Source organism: Eublepharis macularius, chromosome 8 (assembly GCF_028583425.1).
Source record: "Eublepharis macularius isolate TG4126 chromosome 8, MPM_Emac_v1.0, whole genome shotgun sequence".
Taxonomy (NCBI): Eukaryota; Metazoa; Chordata; class Lepidosauria; order Squamata; family Eublepharidae; genus Eublepharis; species Eublepharis macularius.
Genome location: NC_072797.1, coordinates 17,430,745 through 17,452,746, shown reverse-complemented (window position 1 = coordinate 17,452,746; position 22,002 = coordinate 17,430,745). Strand labels below are relative to the sequence as shown.

The 22,002-nt window shown below is 44.1% G+C and overlaps 1 protein-coding gene across 1 annotated transcript in view; it reads left to right on the top strand.

The window, feature by feature from the left end:
- CCDC68 (coiled-coil domain containing 68) overlaps window positions 1-22,002 on the top strand; it is a 52,206-nt gene that overhangs the window by 4,747 nt on the left and 25,457 nt on the right. Inside the window, exon 2 of the mRNA XM_054987247.1 lies at window positions 21,407-21,549. Within this exon, the coding sequence (XP_054843222.1) occupies window positions 21,427-21,549 (123 nt within the window). The 5' untranslated portion in view covers window positions 21,407-21,426. The remainder of the gene's footprint in view (window positions 1-21,406; window positions 21,550-22,002) is intronic.

Below are 22,002 nucleotides of genomic sequence, written 5' to 3'. Positions count from 1 at the left end.
TTATACACATTTGAATGGTGTAACTGGCAAATAATTTGTAAGGCTGGACCCACAAACTACAGTGACATCAAGATTTTACTGACGGCTGCATGATCAAAATCGCAGAAAGAAAGAAAGAAATTGTCATGTTTGGTTGCTTTATGAGAAAACAGGGCTGGCTTAAAATAAAGACTGTATTCTCATTAGGGCTTCCAATCCCCCACCCAGGGTGGGGGATCCCCTGTTCCCACCTCCTCCCCCTGACCCCACTTACCTGGCCAGCAGGGGGACTGCGCCCCTGGGCGATGCGGCGTGCCCCTAATACCCGCTGCAGGCATGCTCCCATGCCCTCCAATGGGCCCATTTCAGGCCGAATCGGGGTGATTCAGCTCTTTGGCGAGCGAGGGACCGCATGCCAGGTCACCCTTTGACCCACGTGATGATGTCACTTCCCAGAAGTGATGTCATCACACACACTGGGAGTGTGAGAAAAGAGATGCCAAAGACCGTGGAGGACGACTGCCAGGTTCCCAGTCCCCTGCTGGGCGACTCAAGGGACCTGGCAACCCATCAGATCCTGGCTTGTTGTAGTAGTAAATACCCAGAAATTTATATTTGTTATTTGTTATTTAAGCATTTTAGGTTGCTTTTTTCCTCTGGATTTACCCAAAGCAGCTTACAAAAGGGGGGGAGTCCATATTACAGAAACAAATAGACATGGGATTGTTGGTACTTCTGGTCCCCTAAATGTACTCTCACAAGTTCCATTTTGTGAGATCTTATCAAGAACTCTTACCCAGGCTTAAATACCTGCAGGAGAAAACCAGCCTAGATGGACCTCTGCTTCTGCTATCAAGTCAGCAGTATCTTCCCCATTTACCATCTCTTTCTATACAATGTAATCCTAAGCAGAGTTATTCCAGTCTAAACCCCCTGACCTCAATGGGCCTAGACTGGAGTAACTCTCCTTAGGATAGTACTGATCTTCTCAGTGTTCCTCAACGATATGTCCCTTGTGGGGCACAATCATTATTTCCATGAACTCAGCACTAAATCAAGATGTCAGCCATACATTCAGCGGCTTGCCAGTTGTAGTCTGTTATCTCTAGTGTACGTGGGGAGTTAAGAGAAAAACCCTACCAAGTTCAATATGATGTATATTTCCTATTAGGTGTGCTTTAATCTACAGTCTGAGGTACTAGGAAATATATATATCACATTGAACTTGGCAGGATTTACCTGAGTGCGGTATTGTGAGCCAGAAATGCACTAGTTCAAAACTTAATCACTCGGCCATAAATTCAGTGGCTTGCTATTGTTTTCTGTTATCTTTTAACTCCCTGTGTACACAGTCATGCCAACTTAACTAAGAGGACTGTTTGTAAAACCTGCAGAGAAAAGTAGGAAAAATACCTTGACCAGGGCTTTTTTTCAGGGGGAACGTGGGGGAACGGAGTTCCGGAACCTCTTGAAAATGGTCACATGGCTGGTGGCCCCGCCCCCTGATCTCCAGACAGAGGGGAGTTGAGATTGACCTCCGCGCCGCTGAGCGGCGCGGAGGGCAATCTAAACTCCCCTCTGTCTGGAGATCAGGGGGCGGGGCCACCAGCCATGTGATCATTTTCTCCGAGGGCAACCCACTGAGTTCCACCACCTCTTTTCCCAGAAAAAAAGCCCTGACCTTGACTGTACAAAAAACCCTGATATAAATACTAAGTAGGATTGTACCTGTAGGATGCATGCCTATTGTGAGTTGTGACCACTGTGGAGAATATGGCTGAAGACGTGTCAAGGGCACCTATTGGACAGTGTCAGTGATGTCATTATAGATTACTGCCATTTTTATGGACTACTTAGAAAATGATAAACAAGCCAGAACTCAAAATATTCTTGAAAGCTTAATAGAAACATTGGGTGCTGGGATTATATTCACAAAAAAGAAATCATTTCTTGCATGGCTTTCGTGGGGAGGCCGAGGCTATAGTTTGTTGGGGGAGAAAACCCATTTGGATGTTTTGTGACCTCTCTCTGGGCCCAAATAGGATCAAAGTTCATTAGTTACTTGCAGGACAATGAATGCAATGTTTCCTGGTACATTTCTAGTAACTAGAGCTCTGCTGAGCTGTTTGTATTTTACTAGCCTTGCAGAAATTATGAATTCTAGTGGTTTTTCTTTGTACTGTTCCCTGTTTTCCTTTGTACTGGAACTGAGATGTACTGTGAGGTAAATTATTTTAATATGATGAGTTATGTTGAGGTTTAGTGCCCATGTTTCAAATAATGATAGATAGGACAAGTAGGACAAGTAGAAAAGAACAAGAATTCAGTAGCATCTATAAGATGAACAAAATTTGTGGGAGAGTATGAGCTTTCGCGAGTCGCAGCTCACTTCTTCAGATACATCTTTTTTTTCCTGGAATTTTTCTTTATTTAGACTATAAACAATAATGTAAAAGCTATAGACAACAAACGTAGAAGATAAAAAAACAACAGTCTAAAAAGAAGACACGCTAACAATAAACAAATGAAAAAAAAGAAAAAAGAAGAAAAAAACCCCTTAAACTAAACTACAGGTTGAGTTCCAATTTTCTCTGCCATAAATATGGATCATTTTCAAAGTCTCACTTATTCTAGGTTAGACGTAAGAACCCTCTTTTTCTATTGTTCATGATTCTTACTCCATAAATCCACATGTCATCAAGTCCTAATTATCCATTTCATGTAAAAAGTCTATAAACGGTTTCCATTCAGTCAAAAATGTAACTGACTTTTCCCTAATCAGTGAAGTAAGTTTTGCCACTGACGCAAACTCCAAAACTTTTATCCACCATTCCTCCACTGTAGGCAATGTTGGAGTTTTCCACTTTTGTGCATAGAGTACCCTTGCTGCCATAATCAAATATAACTACTTCAGATTCATCTGAAGATAATGAATTCTTGTTCTTTTCTACTTCCCCTATAAGGACAATCAGAAAGCTCATACCCTCCCACAAATTTTGTTAGTCTTACAGGTGCTACTGGACTCTGCTCTTTTCTACTGCTACAAACACATTAACACAACTACCCACCGTGATCTATCTTATAGGAGAAGTGATTGAATTGCTGCATCACCTTGCCTTGATATTATTAGAAAACACTTTTCTCCTCAGAGAGGACCTAAAGTGGTTTACATTCCATTTTATCCTCACAATAGCCCCGTCAGGTAGGTTAGCGTATGTGACTGGCCCAAAGTCACCCAACAAGCTTTCATGGCATGTGAATGCACGTTTTATTATGTCATTTGATTGTGTAAGTTTACAAGTAAATATAGCTTCCGTACAGCAAGGCAGATCTGGTTCTGGCATCCACAGGGAACTCTGCCCCATTGACAATGACTGAAGCATGTGATTTGGGAAGACCCAGGCTTATTTTAAAATAAGGTTTCTTCTGAAGTCTCCCTTTCATAATCAAGCTGAGAGAAAAAAAAAGTTCTGTTCCTTTTTATTGAGGCTGAATGAGCAGCTACAGCTTTTCACAGTGTAGAGGTTAAAAAAAAACACCTGGTAAATAACGTCTCATTAAGCCTCCATTTAAAAGGATAGGGCCCTGACCTGGATAGCCCAGGCAAGCCCAGTCTCATCAGATCTCTGAAGCTAAGTAGAGTCGGCCATGGACAGTAATTGGATGGGAGACATCCATTGAAGACCAGGATTGCAGAGGCAGGCAATGGCAAACCACCTCTGTTAGGCTCTTGCCATGAAAATCCCACCAGCGGTCGCCATAAGCCAGCTTTAACTTGAGGACACTCTCCACCAAAAAGGACAGGATATTATTTCTCCAGGCAGTTGGCCACTCTAAGGTTGGTTTGGGATGCTAATAGCCTCCGCTTTGCCACCCATCCTTAGTCTGGTGTTCGCTGTGCTGCACTGTTGGTTATTGGGAGGGGATATGATTTTCTATCAGATTCCAGACAGATAAATAACATAAATAAATAACAAGTGTCATTTTAACAAAATGTGTATGGCTTTAAAAGGGGCCATTCACAGAGGGGCAGTGTGTCTCTGACCTCCAGTTTTTTGTGAGCAGGCAGCTACAGGGGAATCTGGCCTCTTCATCCATCTTGTGGGCCTTTTGAAGCACCGAGTTGGTAAAGTTACCTGCTGACAACACCCCAAACCCTGCTGCCGCTTGGTAGACTGGTAGGGGGGAAATGTGGAAAAAGTAGCCATCACGTTGATGGTGTGCCATTTTCAGGGCAAAACAGGATGTGATGTCACACCTCTCCAGGATTAATTGGAAACTCTATGGTCTGAATCCTAGACTGGCATGATGTCACTTCTGGTTTGCCCTAGAAATGATGTTATGCCATCAATGCTGGTTGGCATCTGAGGGAAACAGGATGGTGGTCTAAATGGATTGTTAGCCTGTTGTGTGGAGGCTTTCATGATCTTATCAGTGTAGTCCTTCACTGTTGTATCCTAAAGCTACTGACTTCTGTGGGTTTGGAAAGGTGTAACTGCTAAGGGCTGTTCTCTAAATGTCCTTGTTTTTGAGGGAGAGGGGTAAACACAGGTCTTTTTTTTCAGGGGGAACGCGGTGGAACGGAGTTCCGGCACATCTTGAAAATACTCGACAATAGTGCTTGAAAACAATATTATTTCAAAGAATTCCATGCGTTTCTTCCTCATTTCCCTCTCGCGAGTTCCGCCACCTCTTTTCCCAGAAAAAAACCCCTGGGTAAACATGTTGCATGTCAGACTATATGAGAAAACAGGAGTGTTGGAATCTGTCTGTACTTTTTTGTCTGTTGTGAAAGCACCTTAGCAGTTTCGTTTGTGTACTGCTGTCAAATAAACTGATTGGTCAGTGTCTTTATAAGTATCTACCAAATCCCTGAGATTTGGGACATCTTAAAATATAAAATTGTATAGCCTATATGTGACCAATGTAAATGAAATACAAAGAAACACTCCTGTTTATTATAGGCCACTAATGTTTGTTCAAATAATAACGTTCAGACATTGGCATTCACTTTTTAATAACAAAAATACATGCTGAAGTCTCTAAAATAAAGCTAGCAGCCTCAGGCAAAGTATTCTTGTTTGTGCATACCGTGCAAAAGAGAATTTGAGGTTGGCTGTTCCTTGCTTGCGAAAGGCCATTTGGAAAAGGTGATAAAAACATGCCAGAGAGAGTCTGGGATAGATACTGGGGCAGAGTTGACATAAAAGGGTAAGATTGCAGGAGGCAAGGATTAGACCAGTCTGGCTGTTAGACCAGATCTTAAAACAATGCTGTTTGGGTCTGCTTGCGACCTCTGACCCACCAAGGCAAATTCTGCCTGTTGGCCACACATTGGAGTCTGCCGCATGCTTGATTTTACCCTCCCCAATTTCTGCAGACCCAGGCAGATACAGAACTGCTGCATGGCTTAAGGTTGCCAACTTCCAGGTGGGGCCTGAAGTTCTGTAATTGCAGCTGATCTCCAGACTACAGAGATCAGTTCCCCTAGAGAAAATAACTGTCCTCTAATCTCAGATGGTGGGTAACTCTAGGAATTGCCAAAAACTCTGTGGCTTCTGACAACTTCTAGAGCTGCCTGCCATGACTTCTGGGTTTTCTCCGGCAGTAAGTTCGTCATGAATGTGACACTTCCCCCCAAAACACACACCCCAAACTCTCTTGCCAGGCAGCCTTAGATCTTTGGATATCATTTTGTGGTCTGATTGAATGACCTGTGTTTTCAAAATGGGAAAATGGATGACCTACGGCCATGCAGGTGTTTGCACGGGCCAATCCTGCCATTCTTTGCAGTCTGTCCCCCAGACGCTCATAAGACTGAACAGAACCTTCTCCCCTTAGAATTCACAGCAAACAAAGAATAGAGTTGCGAAATAATTTTTGAACTGCTTAGCACTTCAGGACGGGAATGACTATTTGCAAAAACCTTGGCAGTAATCTCGGTAATATTTGTCCAGCACTGTCCTGGAGTAATCAAATTTTATGTTCAGAGGGAGAAATTTTACAGCTTTGCGGAAAATCCACACGCTGTGCACTGTCTGTTTACTTAGAACGTCAGTCCTTTGAACAAACACCAATCTCGTTCTCGCTGAAGTGGTAAATCTGTCTGGGCTACGTCACTTCAGACTGCAGGTTACTCCTCACCTGATCAAATGCTTTCCCATGCAATAACACTCCTGGCACATAGAAAAAAATAATATCAAGGAGAAGGTTCTAGTCACGCTTTCTCCCTCATAGCTAGCTTTCTGTGTGCAGGGATTTGTTTTTTAAAAAAAATAGAGGAATGTTCATTCAGGTAAGCCCCTACCATCACGTTGTCCTATTGGATATTAAATTCATTTTAATAAAATATCTATTCCCTGCCTTACTTTGTGGCTTGGGGCAGCTTACAGTTCTAGATTAAAATATGAAATGAAATCTTGCCCTTAAGGCGTAGCTGATTTATGGGGACCCCTGGTGGGGTTTTCATGGCAAGAGACTAACAAGGGTGGTTTGCCATTGCTTGCCTCTGCAGCCGTGGTCTTCGTTGGAGGTCTCCCATCCAATTACTAACCAAGGCTGACCCTGCTTAGCTTCTAAAATCTGATAACATCGGACTCACCCAGGCTATCCACATCAGGGGAAATTTAAATATGTCCATAATAAAATAATACCCCATTAACTCCTCCCCCTGAAAAATCTGCCTGCAGCTCAGACTCTAATTCCAGCACAGTCAACTAAATCAGTCTAGGAGCCTTGAAGGATGGTGCCCTTCTTCCCTCTTCGGGGAGTTCCTTCCACAAAGTGGGAGATGCTATTGAAAAGGAAGAAGCTCTGATAATGTGAAGTAGGCAATCCTAAATGAGAGAAAGACAGGGACACCTGGAGGGAGACGATCCTTCAGATATGCGGGTCCTAGGCTTTATCGTTCATGATCATCACCTTGAACTGAATGTGCAAACATGCTGAAAGCCAATGGGGAGAACGGCAGAGTATAAAATAGAGTACAAAATAGATAAATGTATGATTTTAAGATAAACAAAATATGTTCCCAGTGGCAAGTCCCTGGAAATAATCTGGCGGCCACATTCAGAACCAGTTGCAGTTTCTGGATTTGAGTCCAATGGCACCTTAGAGACCAACAAGATTTTCAGGGTATAAGCTTTTGAAAGTCAAAGCTTCCTTCTTCTCTGTAGCTGAAAAAGGGAGCTTTGCCTCTCGAAAGCATATACCCTGAAATTCTTGTTGGTCTCTAAGGTGTCCCTGGACTCAAATCCAGCTGTCTTACTACAGACCCACATAACTACCTTCCTGAAACTAGTTTCTGGGTTGTCTTCAACAGGCACACAGATCATGTTACAGTCGCCCAACGATGAGGTTACAAAAGCATGGATTATTGTGGCCAGGTTGGATGACTCTTAAGAAAGAGGAGAACTAGCAGACTGGGTGCAGGTGATAGAAAGCAAGTTCAGCCACGTCACCGGCCTGCTTTTCAAACAGCAAGACTGGGTCCATTCGGTTCTCCTCCATATCAAAAGATGCTCAGAATTCTCCAAGAACATTGTATTGTGTCGGCAGGTGATTCATTTTTCCAGACAACCAAGACAGGGATGTCGTCGTCACCCTTCCAAGAATTGAGAGGATCTATCTATGACGGCTCATTGTACTTCTTTCGGTAGAACAGCTCATAGAGTAAGTGTGATAACTGTAAGGTGTATCTTCGTGGTGACCTCCCAGGATGAGTAAGAAACTTGAAGGCTAAGGACTTTGTTTCTGCTTGGAATGCTAATAAATCTTAAGCTGTTAAGACAGTGCTGATGTTACCATCTTGTTTTCTGGGAGACTGAATCACCTGTTGACACAGTACTCAAAATTCCCTGAGAGTTGTTAAATCTACTTGAGCAGGAAAACAACATAATAGAATATCAATGTGATTTAAAAGGGAAATAAACATCAACTTGGGAGGAATAGATCTATCAATGGATATTAGCCATGATGGCTGACTAGAACCTCTATTCTCAGAGGCAGTAGTCTGTTGGCCTCCTGAAGGCATCTGGCTGACCATTTCGGAATCAGAATAGTGGAATATGTGAATTCAGACTGGCTACATATACTTTGTCTGGCTGCATTCATCCATTATAGGAAATTGTGATTTATATTAAAGTAGTTTGCTCAAACCTCAGTTAGTTTTGATGTTTGGACACAGATGAGAGCCAGTTTGGTGTAATGGTTAAAAGCGGCAGGACTCTAATCGGGAGAACTGGGTTTGATTCCCCACTCCTCCACTTGAAGCCAGCTAGGTGACCTTGGGTCAGTCACAGCTTCTCGGAGCTCTTTCAACCTGACCCACCTCACAGGTTGATTGTCCTGAGGATAATAATAACACACTTTGTAAACTGTTCTGAGTGGGTGTTAAATTGTCCTGAATGGTGGTATATAAATCGAATTTTGTTATTATTATTATTATGGCCACTTAAATTGGTGTTTATTGTTTGGCAACAAACTGGGATTACTAACTAGGGTTTGCAGGTAGTTTGAACCACAGTTTGAAAGCTCCCTTTTCAGCTTTTTGGCCACTGAGATGGTATGGGGAAGAGGGGAACATGCTTCCTGGAGTGGAAGCAAATAGCTGACACTAACCAGTGTTACACAGAAACATCTTTATAAGTAAAATATCTTTCAATAATGTTGGTTGGTTGGCTGTAAGGGTAAATGGTCCTGAGATATAGGGCGTTTATTTGAAAACGCGTATGAACACATGGAGCTGCCTTATACTGAATCATGCCTTCGGTCCATGAAGGATAGTATTGCCTACTAAGGCTGGCAGTGGCTCTTCCACGGTCTCAAGCTGAGGTCTTTCACCTCACGTACTGCCTCATCCTTTCCACTGGAGATGCTGGGGATTGAACCACAGACCTTCTGTTTGCTAAGCGGATGCTCTACCACTGAGCCACAGCCCCTCCCCAAAGCATTTACTTTACTTCATTTATACTCACCTTTCTCCTCAGTGGGGACCCTCTTCTCTATTTTATCCTCTTAACAACCCTGTGAGGTACGCTAGAGTGAGAGTGTGTAACAGGGCCAAGATCACCCAGTGAGCTCCCATGGCAGAGTAGGTGTAATGATTTAAGCGTGTGTGTGTGTTTCTTTAAATGTTTGATGTGATACAGATTAAGAGTGGGGTTGCAAGAGACGGATGGGTGAGGGAGATGATTGGTTGACGACTGAGTGTGGGGGCAGAGTGAACTGCAGTTTTTAGTTACTGAGGGGAGAGAAAGAGCCATTTTGCTTTCTGGTTTAGACAGGCAAGCTGTGTGCAGCCTGAGAGAAAGTCTGTACATTTGAGTAAGGGATTGAACTATCTGAAGCAGGCAAACTGCGGGTGTGCACCTGAGAGAGAAAGTTTATGTATATCTGAGTGACTGAGCCTATATAAAGAAAGTTTAAGAACTGAGAACTATCTTTGAAACCATCAAGCTTAAATGATAGTATGAAACCGATACGCTTCTTGTAAAAATAAAAGTTCATTTTGTTTTTGTTTTTTTTATCCCAGACTATCTGTCATTCTTTTATATCCTGATCCTGTCCTCAGAGCCACATAAACTCACGAAGGAGCCTGATACTTGGGCACATTATTAAACAGGGACATTTAAATTAACTATTTTGGAATATTATTCCTGGTGGCAGCAATCTACCCAGAAGAAGAGGGTTAAAGGCAAAATCCAACTTAAAAAAGAAAGGGGGCCGTAGCAGTAGGGATTTGAACCTTGGTCTCCAAGATCTGAGCCTAATTCTCTAACCGCTATACCACTTAGGCAGTCTTTTTCCAGGGCTGTGCACCACAGCAGAGGCTCCTTAATATTGCCAGCCCTCTCATTGCTAAAGCCCCTGGCCATGAGAAGATAGCCTGATGAAAGAAATGTAGGTTTGGCAGAGAATGGGTGTAGCAGTGTAGTGAAAAGACTGAGCTGCAATCCGGGGAGTCCTTGTTTGCACCAAGGATGATTGCTGAATACTGTATATACAAAGCACTTTGAAGGCATTTATATTAAGTAGTGGTGACTTATGGCGATTCCTGGTGAGGCTTTCATGGTAAGAGACTAACAAGGTGGTTTGCCATTGCCTGCAAATGCAACCCTGGTATTGGAGGTCTCCCATCCAATCACTAACCAAGGCACACCCTGCTTTGCTTCCGAGATCTGACAAGATCAGGCTCACCTGGGCTATCCAGGTTTGGTCAGTTATTCCTATGAAGTGTAATTGACCTGCACTCATTTGTATACAAGAAGTTCTTTGTTTTTAGATTATCTGTATATGAGTCTAGGTTGGCACAATTTAAAAAGAGGTATTCCCTTTGTAAGAGAGAAGGGAGGAGATGCCTCCTCTACAATGGCCCCTACCACTTAAATGGCCATTCATGTAAGCATGGTGGTAGACCAACAGAGCATAGCAACTCTGCCTTCTTTGGAGGTCTCCCATCCAATTTCTAACCAAGGCTGACCCTGCTTAGCAATCAAGATCTGCCGAGATCAGGCTTGCCTGGGCTACCCAAGTCAGGACATTCTTATAAATAGTTGTATTAAAAATATTTTCCCTAAATTCTGTTGCTTAATTAGTATGCTTGGGGTCTGGAGATCTCCTGGAATTACAACTGATCTCGAGTTGACAAAGATCAGTTCCCTTGGAGCAAATGACTGCTTTGGAGGGTGGAGTTTATGGCATTGCATTGCACTGAAATCCCACTCTACAACCCTCAGGCTCCACCCCCCTCCAACCCTCAGTTGGCAACCTTATTAATTGATCACAGGGGTTGGCACTGATTAGTCTCACTGAACATTGCAGCCAGATAATATCAAGCTGGTCTCTCTGGAGAGGCAGTATAATAAATTTTCTAAACAAATAAGCAATATGGAAGGATAACAGGAATGTCAGTCACAGCAAATGAATAAACTAATCTTGGGTTGGGGTATCGTTATTAGAGATGGGCACGAACAGCAATACGAACTAAAAAACCCACGAACAGCCCAATCTGTGGTTCGCAAACAAGCTGTTCGTGAGGCCCCATTCTAAATGAACAGGTGGTTGTTGCAAGCCTCGTTCGTTGCTGTTCGTTGCTGTTTGTCAAGCCAGACAGTCTGGCACCTGCAATCAATTCCCATGGCAGCTCAGGCAGGGATTGTCTGAACTCTGTCTGAACTCCTGCTGTTGCCCTGGAAACCTCAATCTAAGCCCAATTTAGTTTGATAGGCAGGTCTTCCTTCCAAGTGTGGACCGGAGCTCCAAATTTGTTACAAGATGAAAACACCGGGGGGAGGGGGCTCCAAGCTCTGGCTTTCAGGGAGAGACAGCTGTTGTTAGAGAGACAGGGTGAGTGCATTGGAGCTTGAATTTTCTTTGTGTGTAGTGGGATAGGGATCTACCCCTTTAGGTTCCAGGGTTGCTGCCAGGCTCTGGGGCCAAGCTATTATTTATTATTGGTACCTTTCCTGCTTCCTGCTCAGGTGGGGTTTCTGGGAGTGGTGCGGGGTAGGGATCTTGATGGCTGGAGGAGAGCCTGCTGGCCCCCATGAACAACAAACAGGTTATGTTCATCAATGTTTGTTGTTTATGGATGGCAACGAACAACTAACACCATGTTCGGGGTTTTTTTCTGTTCGTGTCCATGTCTAGTCATGATTAGAGTGGCAAATTAGAATTGGGAGACATGAATTCAAATACCAGCTCTACCATGAGGATCACTGGAAACTGGGCTGGTCACCCTCTTCCAGTTTGACCACTTCACAGGAATGTTGTGCAGACCCAGCTGAGTTGGGGGGGGGGGGCGCTGTGTACATTGCTGCCACCTCCTTGGAGCGGGGTAGAGAAGAACGGAATAGCTAGATCATGGAGAGAATCAAGGAAGTTGGCAGTAGCAAAATGGACGTGGATCAAAATGGAGAACAGGCTGGTCTGGAAACCCAAGAGAAGGGATGTGATACATTGCAGAGGCGAATGGTTGTGTGAAATCTGAAAATCCAAGCAGAATGCCGCCTCTTCTCACATCTCACTTTTCCCCTTTCAAGGCTTTCTGTTTCAATCTCTCAGACACCCTTATGCATTAATTGGCCCTTGGGACCACGACAATCGAGCCAGCTTGCCAGCTGCTTTTTATTTTTATTTTTTTTATAAATTTTTTATTTTTCATAACTACAAAACACTACACAGCACTACACAAGACTATCACAAGGAAAGGGGAGAGGGAAGGGACAAAGGGGGGTGGAAAAAGAAAAAGGGGGGGAATGAACTACAAACACTAAACACTACACTTCAATGTTTTCCCTTCATACTGTCATAATACAAAAATAGCTCCATAGGATAATGATGGAGTGGTTAATCATACAGAGCATAAACATTTCAAATTCTGATTAAACTTTCCTCCCCCTTCTAGGTCCCGGACGCAATTCTCTCTGTGCAACCGCTGTTGCGGTGCTCTCCTCCTCCTCCCCCCCCCTCCGGCTTCTCTTTTTCTTCGTTCTCGGTGCAGCAGAGTTCTGGGTTTTTATTCTCAAAATCCTTTAGTTGATCTTCTGATAGTATCTTATAGGCCTGATCTTTATATCTAAACCATATTCCTTCCGGGAATAACCATTTGTACTTTATTCCATGGTCCCTCAGAAGAGCTGCAAACTTTTTATACTTAAAACGCCTTTTCCGGACTAGAAATGGGTCCTTCAAAATCTTGACTTTCAAACCCATAAAGTCCAAATCCGCATTGTATGAGTTATATAGGATGGTGTCCCGAATCTTTTTAAATGAAAAGTCAATAATGATCTCACGAGGCAACTGTCGCTTTGTTGCATATTTTGAAGAAGCCCGACGGACCTCCAAAATGGCGCTTTTAACCTCTTCTTTAGTCGTCCTCGCGGGTATCGCCAATAGTTCCGAGACCACCTCCCACAGATCCTCTTTTTCCTCCTCTTTCACGTTTTGGAGACGCAAAATTGTCTGCGTTCGTTCCATCTGTAGCCCGATCAGCTGGTTCTCAACCAACTTCAGCTCCTTTTTTGTAGCCTTCACAAGTGACGCACTTTCCAGAGCAGACTTCTCTGCCCCCCCCCCGCTGTTTCCTTAATGGTTTTCACTTCGCTTTCAATTAAGCCCACCCTTTGATCAGTTTCGTTCAGCTTGTCAACAAAGGGTTTTATGGCTTCCACCACCGCCCTGCGCACCAACTCTTCGAGCGACTCTCCCTTCAAGGTAGCCGAGATTGACTTACCGAGAGCGGGACTTTGCTTCTTTGCTGCCATTTGGGGGGGGGGGGGGCGCCAACAAAATTCTGGAACTCAGCGAAGGGGAAGAACGTGTCTTCTTCAGATCAACCTCTCCTTCACGAACGCTTGTAGAACAGAAGGGATTCGCTTGTTTACGGGCTTCCGCCTGTTTCTTTTATTTGCCGTTTCTCGTTGCCCGGCAGCACTCGAGGCGCCGCGCACGTCTGCCGGCCTCCATAGGAACAAACGGGCAATTCCCCCCCCGCATTGATTTCGGGGAGTTCTTCCCGCAGGGTCCCGGACCCTGGCTCCCTCCCTGGGAGTCCTGGGGGCTAATCCTTGCGGATCAGCCGCCCGGTCAGGGTGCCCGGTCGTTTCCTCCCGGACCAGCCGAGAGGAGCGTCCGGCATGGCTGAGAAAACGAAACCGAATCCGCCAGCTGCTTTTTAGAAAGGATCAGGGACTCTTTCAACATGAGCCATGCAAAGACAAGTATGCAGGGCTTTTTTTCAGCAGGAATGCGGTGGAACGGAGTTCCAGAACCTCTTGAAAATGATCACATGGCTGGTGGCCCCGCCCCCTGATCTCCAGACAGAGGGGAGATTAGATTGCCCTCTGCGCCGCTCAGCGGCGCAGAAGGCAATCTAAACTCCCCTCTGTCTGGAGATCAGAGGGCGGGGCCACCAGCCATGTGATCATTTTCTCCAAGGGCAACCCACTGAGTTCCACCACCTCTTTTCCCAGGAAAAAAAGCCCTGCAAGTATGTAATGCTAGTGCTTACTTTGGAGAGATAAGAATTCACTTTGGCCCGAGAGAGGGGGAGAAGGAGAGGGAGAAGGAATTTGTGTGTGTGTGTTTTTAAAAAAAGATATTAATAAAATCCTGGGCTGCTGCTGTACTAGAGGGAGAGAGTTATAACTAGCGCTTCCTCCCACCAGGTACCTGTTTGTCCTTTCACACGACTAGAGCAAGTCTCCTTATGGTGACTGGGTTCAAGAGACCTGGGAATTTAACACAAGCTTCTTACTCATTGGGCCACCACATAGCAGCAGGGCAATGGCTTATTCAGGAAGCCAACAAGCGGAGACTTCAGAGTGGAACCCACCTAGTTGGATGATCCCGAGGAACCAATCGTCTCCTAAATTCTCCTGTATTCATTCCCAGCCCTTCTACTTCTCTTCAGCCTGTCTGAGCAACAGACAGCAAAGGAATTTTGTCTTTCTTCAGTTTGTGTAAGAATCCCTTCCCTTGTTCTTATACTTCCTAGACACATTTATTTACTGATTACTCTAAGTTCACAAATCTCCATTGTCTTCTTTGCCAGCCATGGTTCTGAGTGCCAGACAGGGATCGAGTGAGAAGCAGAGATTCGTGAAGACCCAACTTTTGTGAATCTGCCCCATGCTTTCTGCTACTGTGCCATCGCAAACCCCCTAGCCAGATGTTTCCAGGCTTTCTTCTGCCTTCATAAGGACCAGAAACTTGCTTATAAAAAAGAAAACTGCAATGCACCGACTGTCAGGTTCTTGCCAGGAGTTAGATCCTGCACTTAAACAGCAATTTTGTGGGTGTGCTGCTTTCCTTCCTCTATTATTACATCTCATTTTACATTTTAAGTGTTAATTATACTACTGATGGAATCCTGCAGTAAAAAAAAAAGATATACTGATGAATATATAGGCCTGAGATTAATTCCTCAAACACTGGATGTCACCATTGTACCACAAACACATTGATGAAATCAATTTTTTCTGTGTGTAGGGATTTCTAGTCTCTTGTAAAGCAGCCAGTAGTTCATTTCGCTGGTAACGGCTGTTTTCTCCGCCATGCAGGCAGAAAAATATTGTCCCCTAGTGTCTGCACGTAAGAGAATCAAATATTGCTGCTTTTGTGGACAGAGTTCATTTAGCGGGATTTGCCAGTGGTCACATTGCCATCTTTAGATTGCCGAAAGCAAACACATAACTGGAGCTTATCCAAGAGTTCTGTAATTTTGACACTGAAAGTAGCACGTTTGATGCAGCCAGAAAAACTGACCTCGCTAAATATACGTGTTGTTGAGATGCCTTTCTGTTCCCCTGGCTTCTGCCACTGTGATATTTTGCTTCTTCCTTTTTTGCACTTACTGTCCACTGCTTCATCGGTTCTTTCTGCGATTTAATCTGGTTGTAGCAATTATTGACATTGGTTTATTGGAGGCCATCCTATCATTATGTCAGCAGCGGCATGATGGCATTTCCCAAGAATAGCAATTAAAAGGAGTCAGGGTGGAAAGTTATTAATAGTCATTTGTCCTGAATCACTTTTTGAACTTCTGAATTACCAAGCATTTGTAACCTGGGTATAGCAAAGACAAAACAACTAGATAGTGGGATGGTGTGTGTGTGTGTGTGTGTGTGTGTGTTTAATATGTAGTGTACCTTTAAATGTGCACCTATATGATGTGAGCTCTGAGAGTCTCTCTACACTAAACATCTGACATGTGAAGAACACTTGTCAAGAGATGCAATGGTAGCTGGGAAGGGTAGTTTAAAAAGACAGAGCTGGAGGCAAGGCAAAGGCTTTGCTGTACACTGGAGCTGTGTGAAGGGGCTGTGAAATGCCAGAAGGGAAACTTCAGCCCATTATAACCTCTTCAGGTCCAAGCCTAGCTCCAGAAGGCAGTACCAGCCCCTTTCCATTTCTTGTTGCCCATTGGTTGCGATCCCACACAGTTTTAGACCAGAGAGGTGAAATTGACAGAGCCTTGGAGGAGGCAAAGATGAAATGAACAAACCCTCTGAGGAGCGATCTCCGCAGGCTCTGTCTTTTAAAACTTCACATCTTGGATAACATTGCATCTCCCTACACTTGACAAACATGCACTGAGGAGTCTCATGCAGAGAAACTCTGAGTTCCAGTTCTTCTTGTTTTACATTCATATTTCCTGATTTGTCCACACAACTGATTCTTACCTCTGGTTTTGCAAATTTTTGCATTGTTTCAAAGCCCTGCAAAATCTGTTTGACCAGAGGTGGCGATGTCCCCGCCCCCCAACCCCAGCTCTATCGGTGAACATTCCAGGAACAGGAAACCTCACTTGCTCTGCTTTCAACTCGCTTTAAAATGATGAATTGCCTCAAACCTAAGCAGGTCTGCAGAGTTCATTGCTGCTGAAAAAGTCTTATCTAGTGAAGAAGGAGAGGCGTGCATTTGACAGCGTTCCAGACACACAATGCCTGCTTATAAACATGGCAATCTGAACAAAATCATTTCCAGTTTTCAGGTGTTGGCCCAGAAAGGCCAATATTCTGGCACTTTGCTGTCTAGTTTCATTTTCCTCCAAAGCATGAGGGGCAGCCAAGAGGTGTGTACAGCAGACAGGGATATTGCCCAGTAAGAATGTTCATCTTCTTGGCAGAGTCACTCCAGTATTTTACTGCATTTATTCCCCATTTTTCTCCCTATGGGGACCCAAAATAGCTCATGACGTTCTTCCTTTCTCTCACTGATCTGTAAGGCTTTTTTATTCTCTATAAGTACAGGATGTGTTATTACAAGGTACTTGGGCTGCAGGGCTGTAGACTTTGCCCACAGGCTAGGCTTTGCTATATCACTCTTCTAGACAGATTAGTGCCCCACTCAGAGTGGTGAACAAAGTCCGTGTTATTATTATCTCCATAATACAGCTGGGGAACTGGAGCTAAGAGGAGTGGCTTACCCAAGGCCGCTTACTGAGGTCATGGCAGTAGTGGGATTGGAACCATCAAAGTGTTGATTTGAAGGCTAGCCACTTAACCACTATGCTACAGCAACTCACACAGATTAGGAGATGCAAGAGAGACTGGTGGTGACAACAAACGGTATGTAAGGGCTAATTGCTAGTTCAGGTAGGGTTACCAGCCTGAGGTTTGCAACGGGCAGGAGACTCACTAGGAGGCTCACTGGCAATGCCCATGATGTCACTTCCTTTGCAACATGGAAGTGATGTCACCATGTCACCAGCAACACTCTAGCATTCACCTAAAATGCTAATCATATAGGTCTCGTAAGGAGTGACATCTCTGGGCATAGCCACTGATCATCACATTTTCCTCCGCGTTTTTTCCCCCAACACCCAGCTGAGCTTCCCTAGATTCAGGCTCTGAGATATCTAGATGTCTTTATAGTATTCAAAGGCCCTGCAGCTCCAGGGGGACTTGGTATGTACGAGTCTGGCCATTGCTGTGTAAAGTAGGGGGCGGAGTCTCATTTTCAGCCAAACTGAAGCATACCTCTGAGGGAAGATAGCCCTGCCTCCCACCCGCCCCACCATTAACATATTACATTTTTTTATTTCATGCACATATTTTCCCAGTCAGGCTCTGGCATGAGAAATTAGGGAGGCTGGACCCCCAAATGATGAAAGAACTGGAGTGTAGCCAGCTGAAGTTGGGTAGGGGGTAGAGATAAGTTACCCTAACCCAAGCTGCTCTGTTTTAGTAAATATAAGCAATAGAAATCCCTCCGCTTGAGGATCTAGGGAATGCCCCTTGCTGTACCTGCAAGTAAAGTAAGAATTTCACCTTCGGAATGGGAAGGCTTTCTTGTACCTGCTAGAAGTTTGGGAGGGAGCATTCCTTGGATGAATGGTAGGACCCATGAGTCTTTCATCCCAGTTAGGTAGGTAAGCATAATTTACACCTGGAGAAGTATTTCCTATTGGCATCCTATTGACAGTTTTAATTCTGATGTAACTCCAGGGAAGGTTTTTAAAAAATTTTGCTTTGCGTATGTTGAGAAGAAACTGTACATTTCATGGATACATTTGTAACCAATACAGAAGTCCATGCTGCAATGGCTAGCAGTTATGGTTTTCCTACTTTAACAGTTAATGGGCAGCTGGAATGAAGTAATGTATCTGGAGGTAAAAATGACTCAAAATCCAAAGCGCTAGAGGACTGTCATTTTCCCCTGGCTTTGACAGTGTACAGTATGGCATACAATGAACAGCTCCAGACCATGTAAATAAGTACTACCTGCTGCCTGGTCATTTCAGCATCCAGTTGCAGGCACCTGAAATGTCCTAAAAGGAGCCCTATGCAGATTACATTTTGGATGTTACGAACAAGCTCCACCTGCTAAAACTGCAGGTTTTAATGCCGTCTTTGACTTAATGGTGTCAAAGAAACAAATAAAGAACACCAACCCTAAAACTGGGGCAAACAGAAAGGCTCGGTGGCATGAAGAGGCTGTGACTCAGTGGCAGAGCATCTGCTTGGCTCGCAGAAACTCCTGGCATATCCAGTTCAAAGGATCAGCCAGAGTAGACAATAAAGACCTTGATCAACCAATGGTCTCCTTCAGTATAAGACAGCTTCGTGTGCTCAAGACTAGAAATGGGCACAAACCAAAATTCATGACGAACCAAGCTGGTTCGTGGTTCGTGAACCAACAGTTTGTCAGATCCCATTTCTGATGAACCGCCACGAACTTTAGGCTGGTTTGTTTGATTCGTTTTTTGGTTCATCACTGCAGACAGCCTGGTGCTGATCAATCACTTTCCTAGGCAACAGGGGATGGACTTCCTGCAGACCTTCTCCTGTCCCAGAAGTGACCTTCTGCTGGCCCAGATGTGACTTTCTGCTGACCCGGAAGTGACAATTTTCTGACCTGGATGTGACGTTTTTACAAACCAAATGAACTGGTTCACGAACCAGGGGCAGGTTTGTGAAAGTTCATGGTTCATGAAATTTGACGAACCACGAACCACATGGGTACATTTCGCACTTGGTTTTTAGAGCGTGTTTGTACCTGTTCCACATCCCATGTTTGCAAGGTTTTCACACTTAAAAGCAGTCATGGGATGCAGTCCCACTTTTTGTCCGCTGTATCCCCGATTTTTCCCCCTGCGGACATACCCGATGTTTTTTTAAGTTCACTGCCGACTGGCAGCTGGCCCGCATTTTGCTAATGTGAACACTTTTGCCCCCTTTTTGCTTCTCTCTCCCCCCTCTCCTTTTCCCTGGGAGCTGATTGGTTTGTGCAGAATTAACCACTCCCACCCTCCTCAGCTCTCTGAACTCCTTGTCCACCATTTTTTTTTAGTAAAGCGAGCTGAGGGTCATAAGGCTGCTTCTTCGTTGGTTTCCTTCCTCCCGGTATGCATGCTGTTTTATTTTTTTTCAAAAGCCAGGAATGATTCCTAAGCTTGCTGCTAATTCCCTGCTAGCTTTAAAAGCAAGGAAAGTATTAAATAGCTGCTTTCTCCTTCCTCCCTTAGGGTATGCACACACATTGTTTTTTTTTTAAAGACAAGAATGGGTTGCAACGTCGTAATGTTCCTGCACTTTCTTCCTGGCTTTAAAAGCCAGGAAAGGATTAAATGGCTGCTTTTCCCTCCCTCCCAGGCATGTTTCAGACTTACCCAAAGAGGGGGAAAAAACCCAAGCATTTTGCACAGCCCTTTGGAAACAAGCCTCTGCTTCCTGGGAGGAGATGAATCGGCAGCATTTTAACCCTTTCCTGGCTTGATTTAAAAAAATGAGAGTGGTACATGTTTTCCCCCAGAACTTGGCCACCAATTGCCTCTCCAGTGGGCAGGGGACAGCCCAATCAGCAAAAAGGGGGGAAGGGTTCCAACATTGCAACGTTACTACGCATGCTCAATTTTTTAAAAAAAAGTGTGATGTGAATTGCAAGGCCCCAAAAGCCCAAAATTGCACCGAGGTTTTGAAATGAAGCACAGACACCAAATCGAAATTGCAGTGGACAGTGTGAAATGAACAGGTGCAATGCCGAAGCCACTGCGATCGGGGCGAATGCTCATAAATGGCGGTTTAAACCATAAGTGCGAAAAGGGCCATGGTTCATTTTTTTCCGGTTCATGCCCATCTCTACTCACGATGGCAACAGAGGGAAGAAGGCATATTTGTACATGGCTACATATTGCTAAATTAAAATGAGCAAAATCACATACTTGTACTCTCTTTCTCTCCTCTTTGTTTATCACATTCATCCCAGGAGCTCAGAATGGTATGCCTGGGAGGAACTCCATTTTATCCTTGAGCAATTTTAGGTGGGTCAGGCTGAGAGCGGCTAGCCCCAAGTCAACGTTGAAGCTTCATGGCTTAGCAGGGAGTTGAAACTGGCTTTCCCCAGCCAAACCCACACTGGTTTTCTTGTATCAAGAGCCAGTTAGACATGACGAAAAGTCAGTACATGTCCTATCACCCATTTCATCCCAAATTGCCAAAATTGGCCCAATCCATTAATCTGGTTAAAGCGTTGGACTGAACTATGAAAGGTCAGATCCTCATTCTGCCATGAAATGTGTTGACAGAGCTTGGGCAAGTCTCTCTCTCTCCCTCTCTCAGCCTAAACTACAACAACAACCCTGTGAGGGGAGAACAAAATGAAGGAAAAGAGATGTGTGGCACTGTGGGTTTTGGGAGAAAGGGCAAGATAAATGCTAAAACAGATAAAGGGTTTCACAGTGTTTCCACAGGATGTTCAGGCTTTGAAAAGTTCCCAAGGAAGGGATTCTGCAATTTTTTTCAGTCATCTGCAAGCGATAGTGGTTTGTAAGAGAATCGAAAGGACAATATATATATATATTTGTTCTGCTGTTGTCTTTGCCTAAATAAGTTCTAAGGAGGGAGGGCAGCATGGTATAGACTGAGCTCCTCTTATCTCAGAAGCTAAGCAGGGTCAGTACTTGGATGAGAGACCACCAAGGAAGACTCTGCCAAAGAAGGCAATGACAAACCACCTCTGCTTCTCACTTGCCTTGACAGCATTTGATTTATATACTGCCCTTCAGGACAGTTTAACACCCACTCAGAGTGGTTTACAAAGTGTGTTATTATTATCCTCATGACAATTACCCTGTGAGGCAGGTGGGGCTGAGAGAGCTCTGAGAGAGCTGTGATTGGCCCAAGGTCACCCAGCTGGCTTCAAGCAGAGGAGTGGGGAATCAAACCCGGTTCTCCAGACTGGAGTCCCGTCATTCTCAACCACTACACCAAACTGGCTAGAGTCTTGCCACTCTTAACCATTACATCTATTTCTACTAATATAATGTGTTCATAGGCTTCTGATCACGCTCTTTGATCATGACTTGCTTCTCCTGACTGAGTAGTTTTGCAGATTTGACCATCAAGATGTGTACACGATTCAGCAGTCAGGCTTCTGCCACACGGAAGGATCTTTAATCAAACCTTTTGGTCTTTGTATGCAGAACACCCCCAAGCCCTGATTATGACTACCACTCTAGTATTAACGCAGCACATATTGAGAGAAGACCAGGGGACGGAGGGCAATCGTCTCCTGTATGGATCCAGTGCTTCTGAAATTACGGAGGAAATTGAATATATAAAACAGGTACGATATGTGAATGTATTTTAATTTATGAAAATATAACTCTGTTATATTAGCTTGCTTATTTTGTTCAGAGTTTTTTCGGTTAGCCAAAAAGGGTTTTAACTGCAAAAAAGTATAACACTGAATTGTCTGTAAAACAATAAAATAATTTTCAGCCTTCCAACCCCTGATACTGAGCATCAACTACAAAATCCTCCATAAATCCCTTCCTGGCTTTGCCTGTGTCTGTGGTCTATTAAATGTGTAAAGATCACAAAGGAGAAACTTAATCTTATCCGTAACATCAGCTCCTCTGTCAGGTATTCACAGCTTTTTAAGGAGCTTCTGTCTTGGCATGTCTAATTAGGATAGTGTCCTACATAATGGCAAACACTTTCAGTTTCGTAAAACGAGTCTGGTAGCGCTTTAAAGATTAACCAAACGTATTCCAGTTTAAACTTTTGTGAGTCAGAG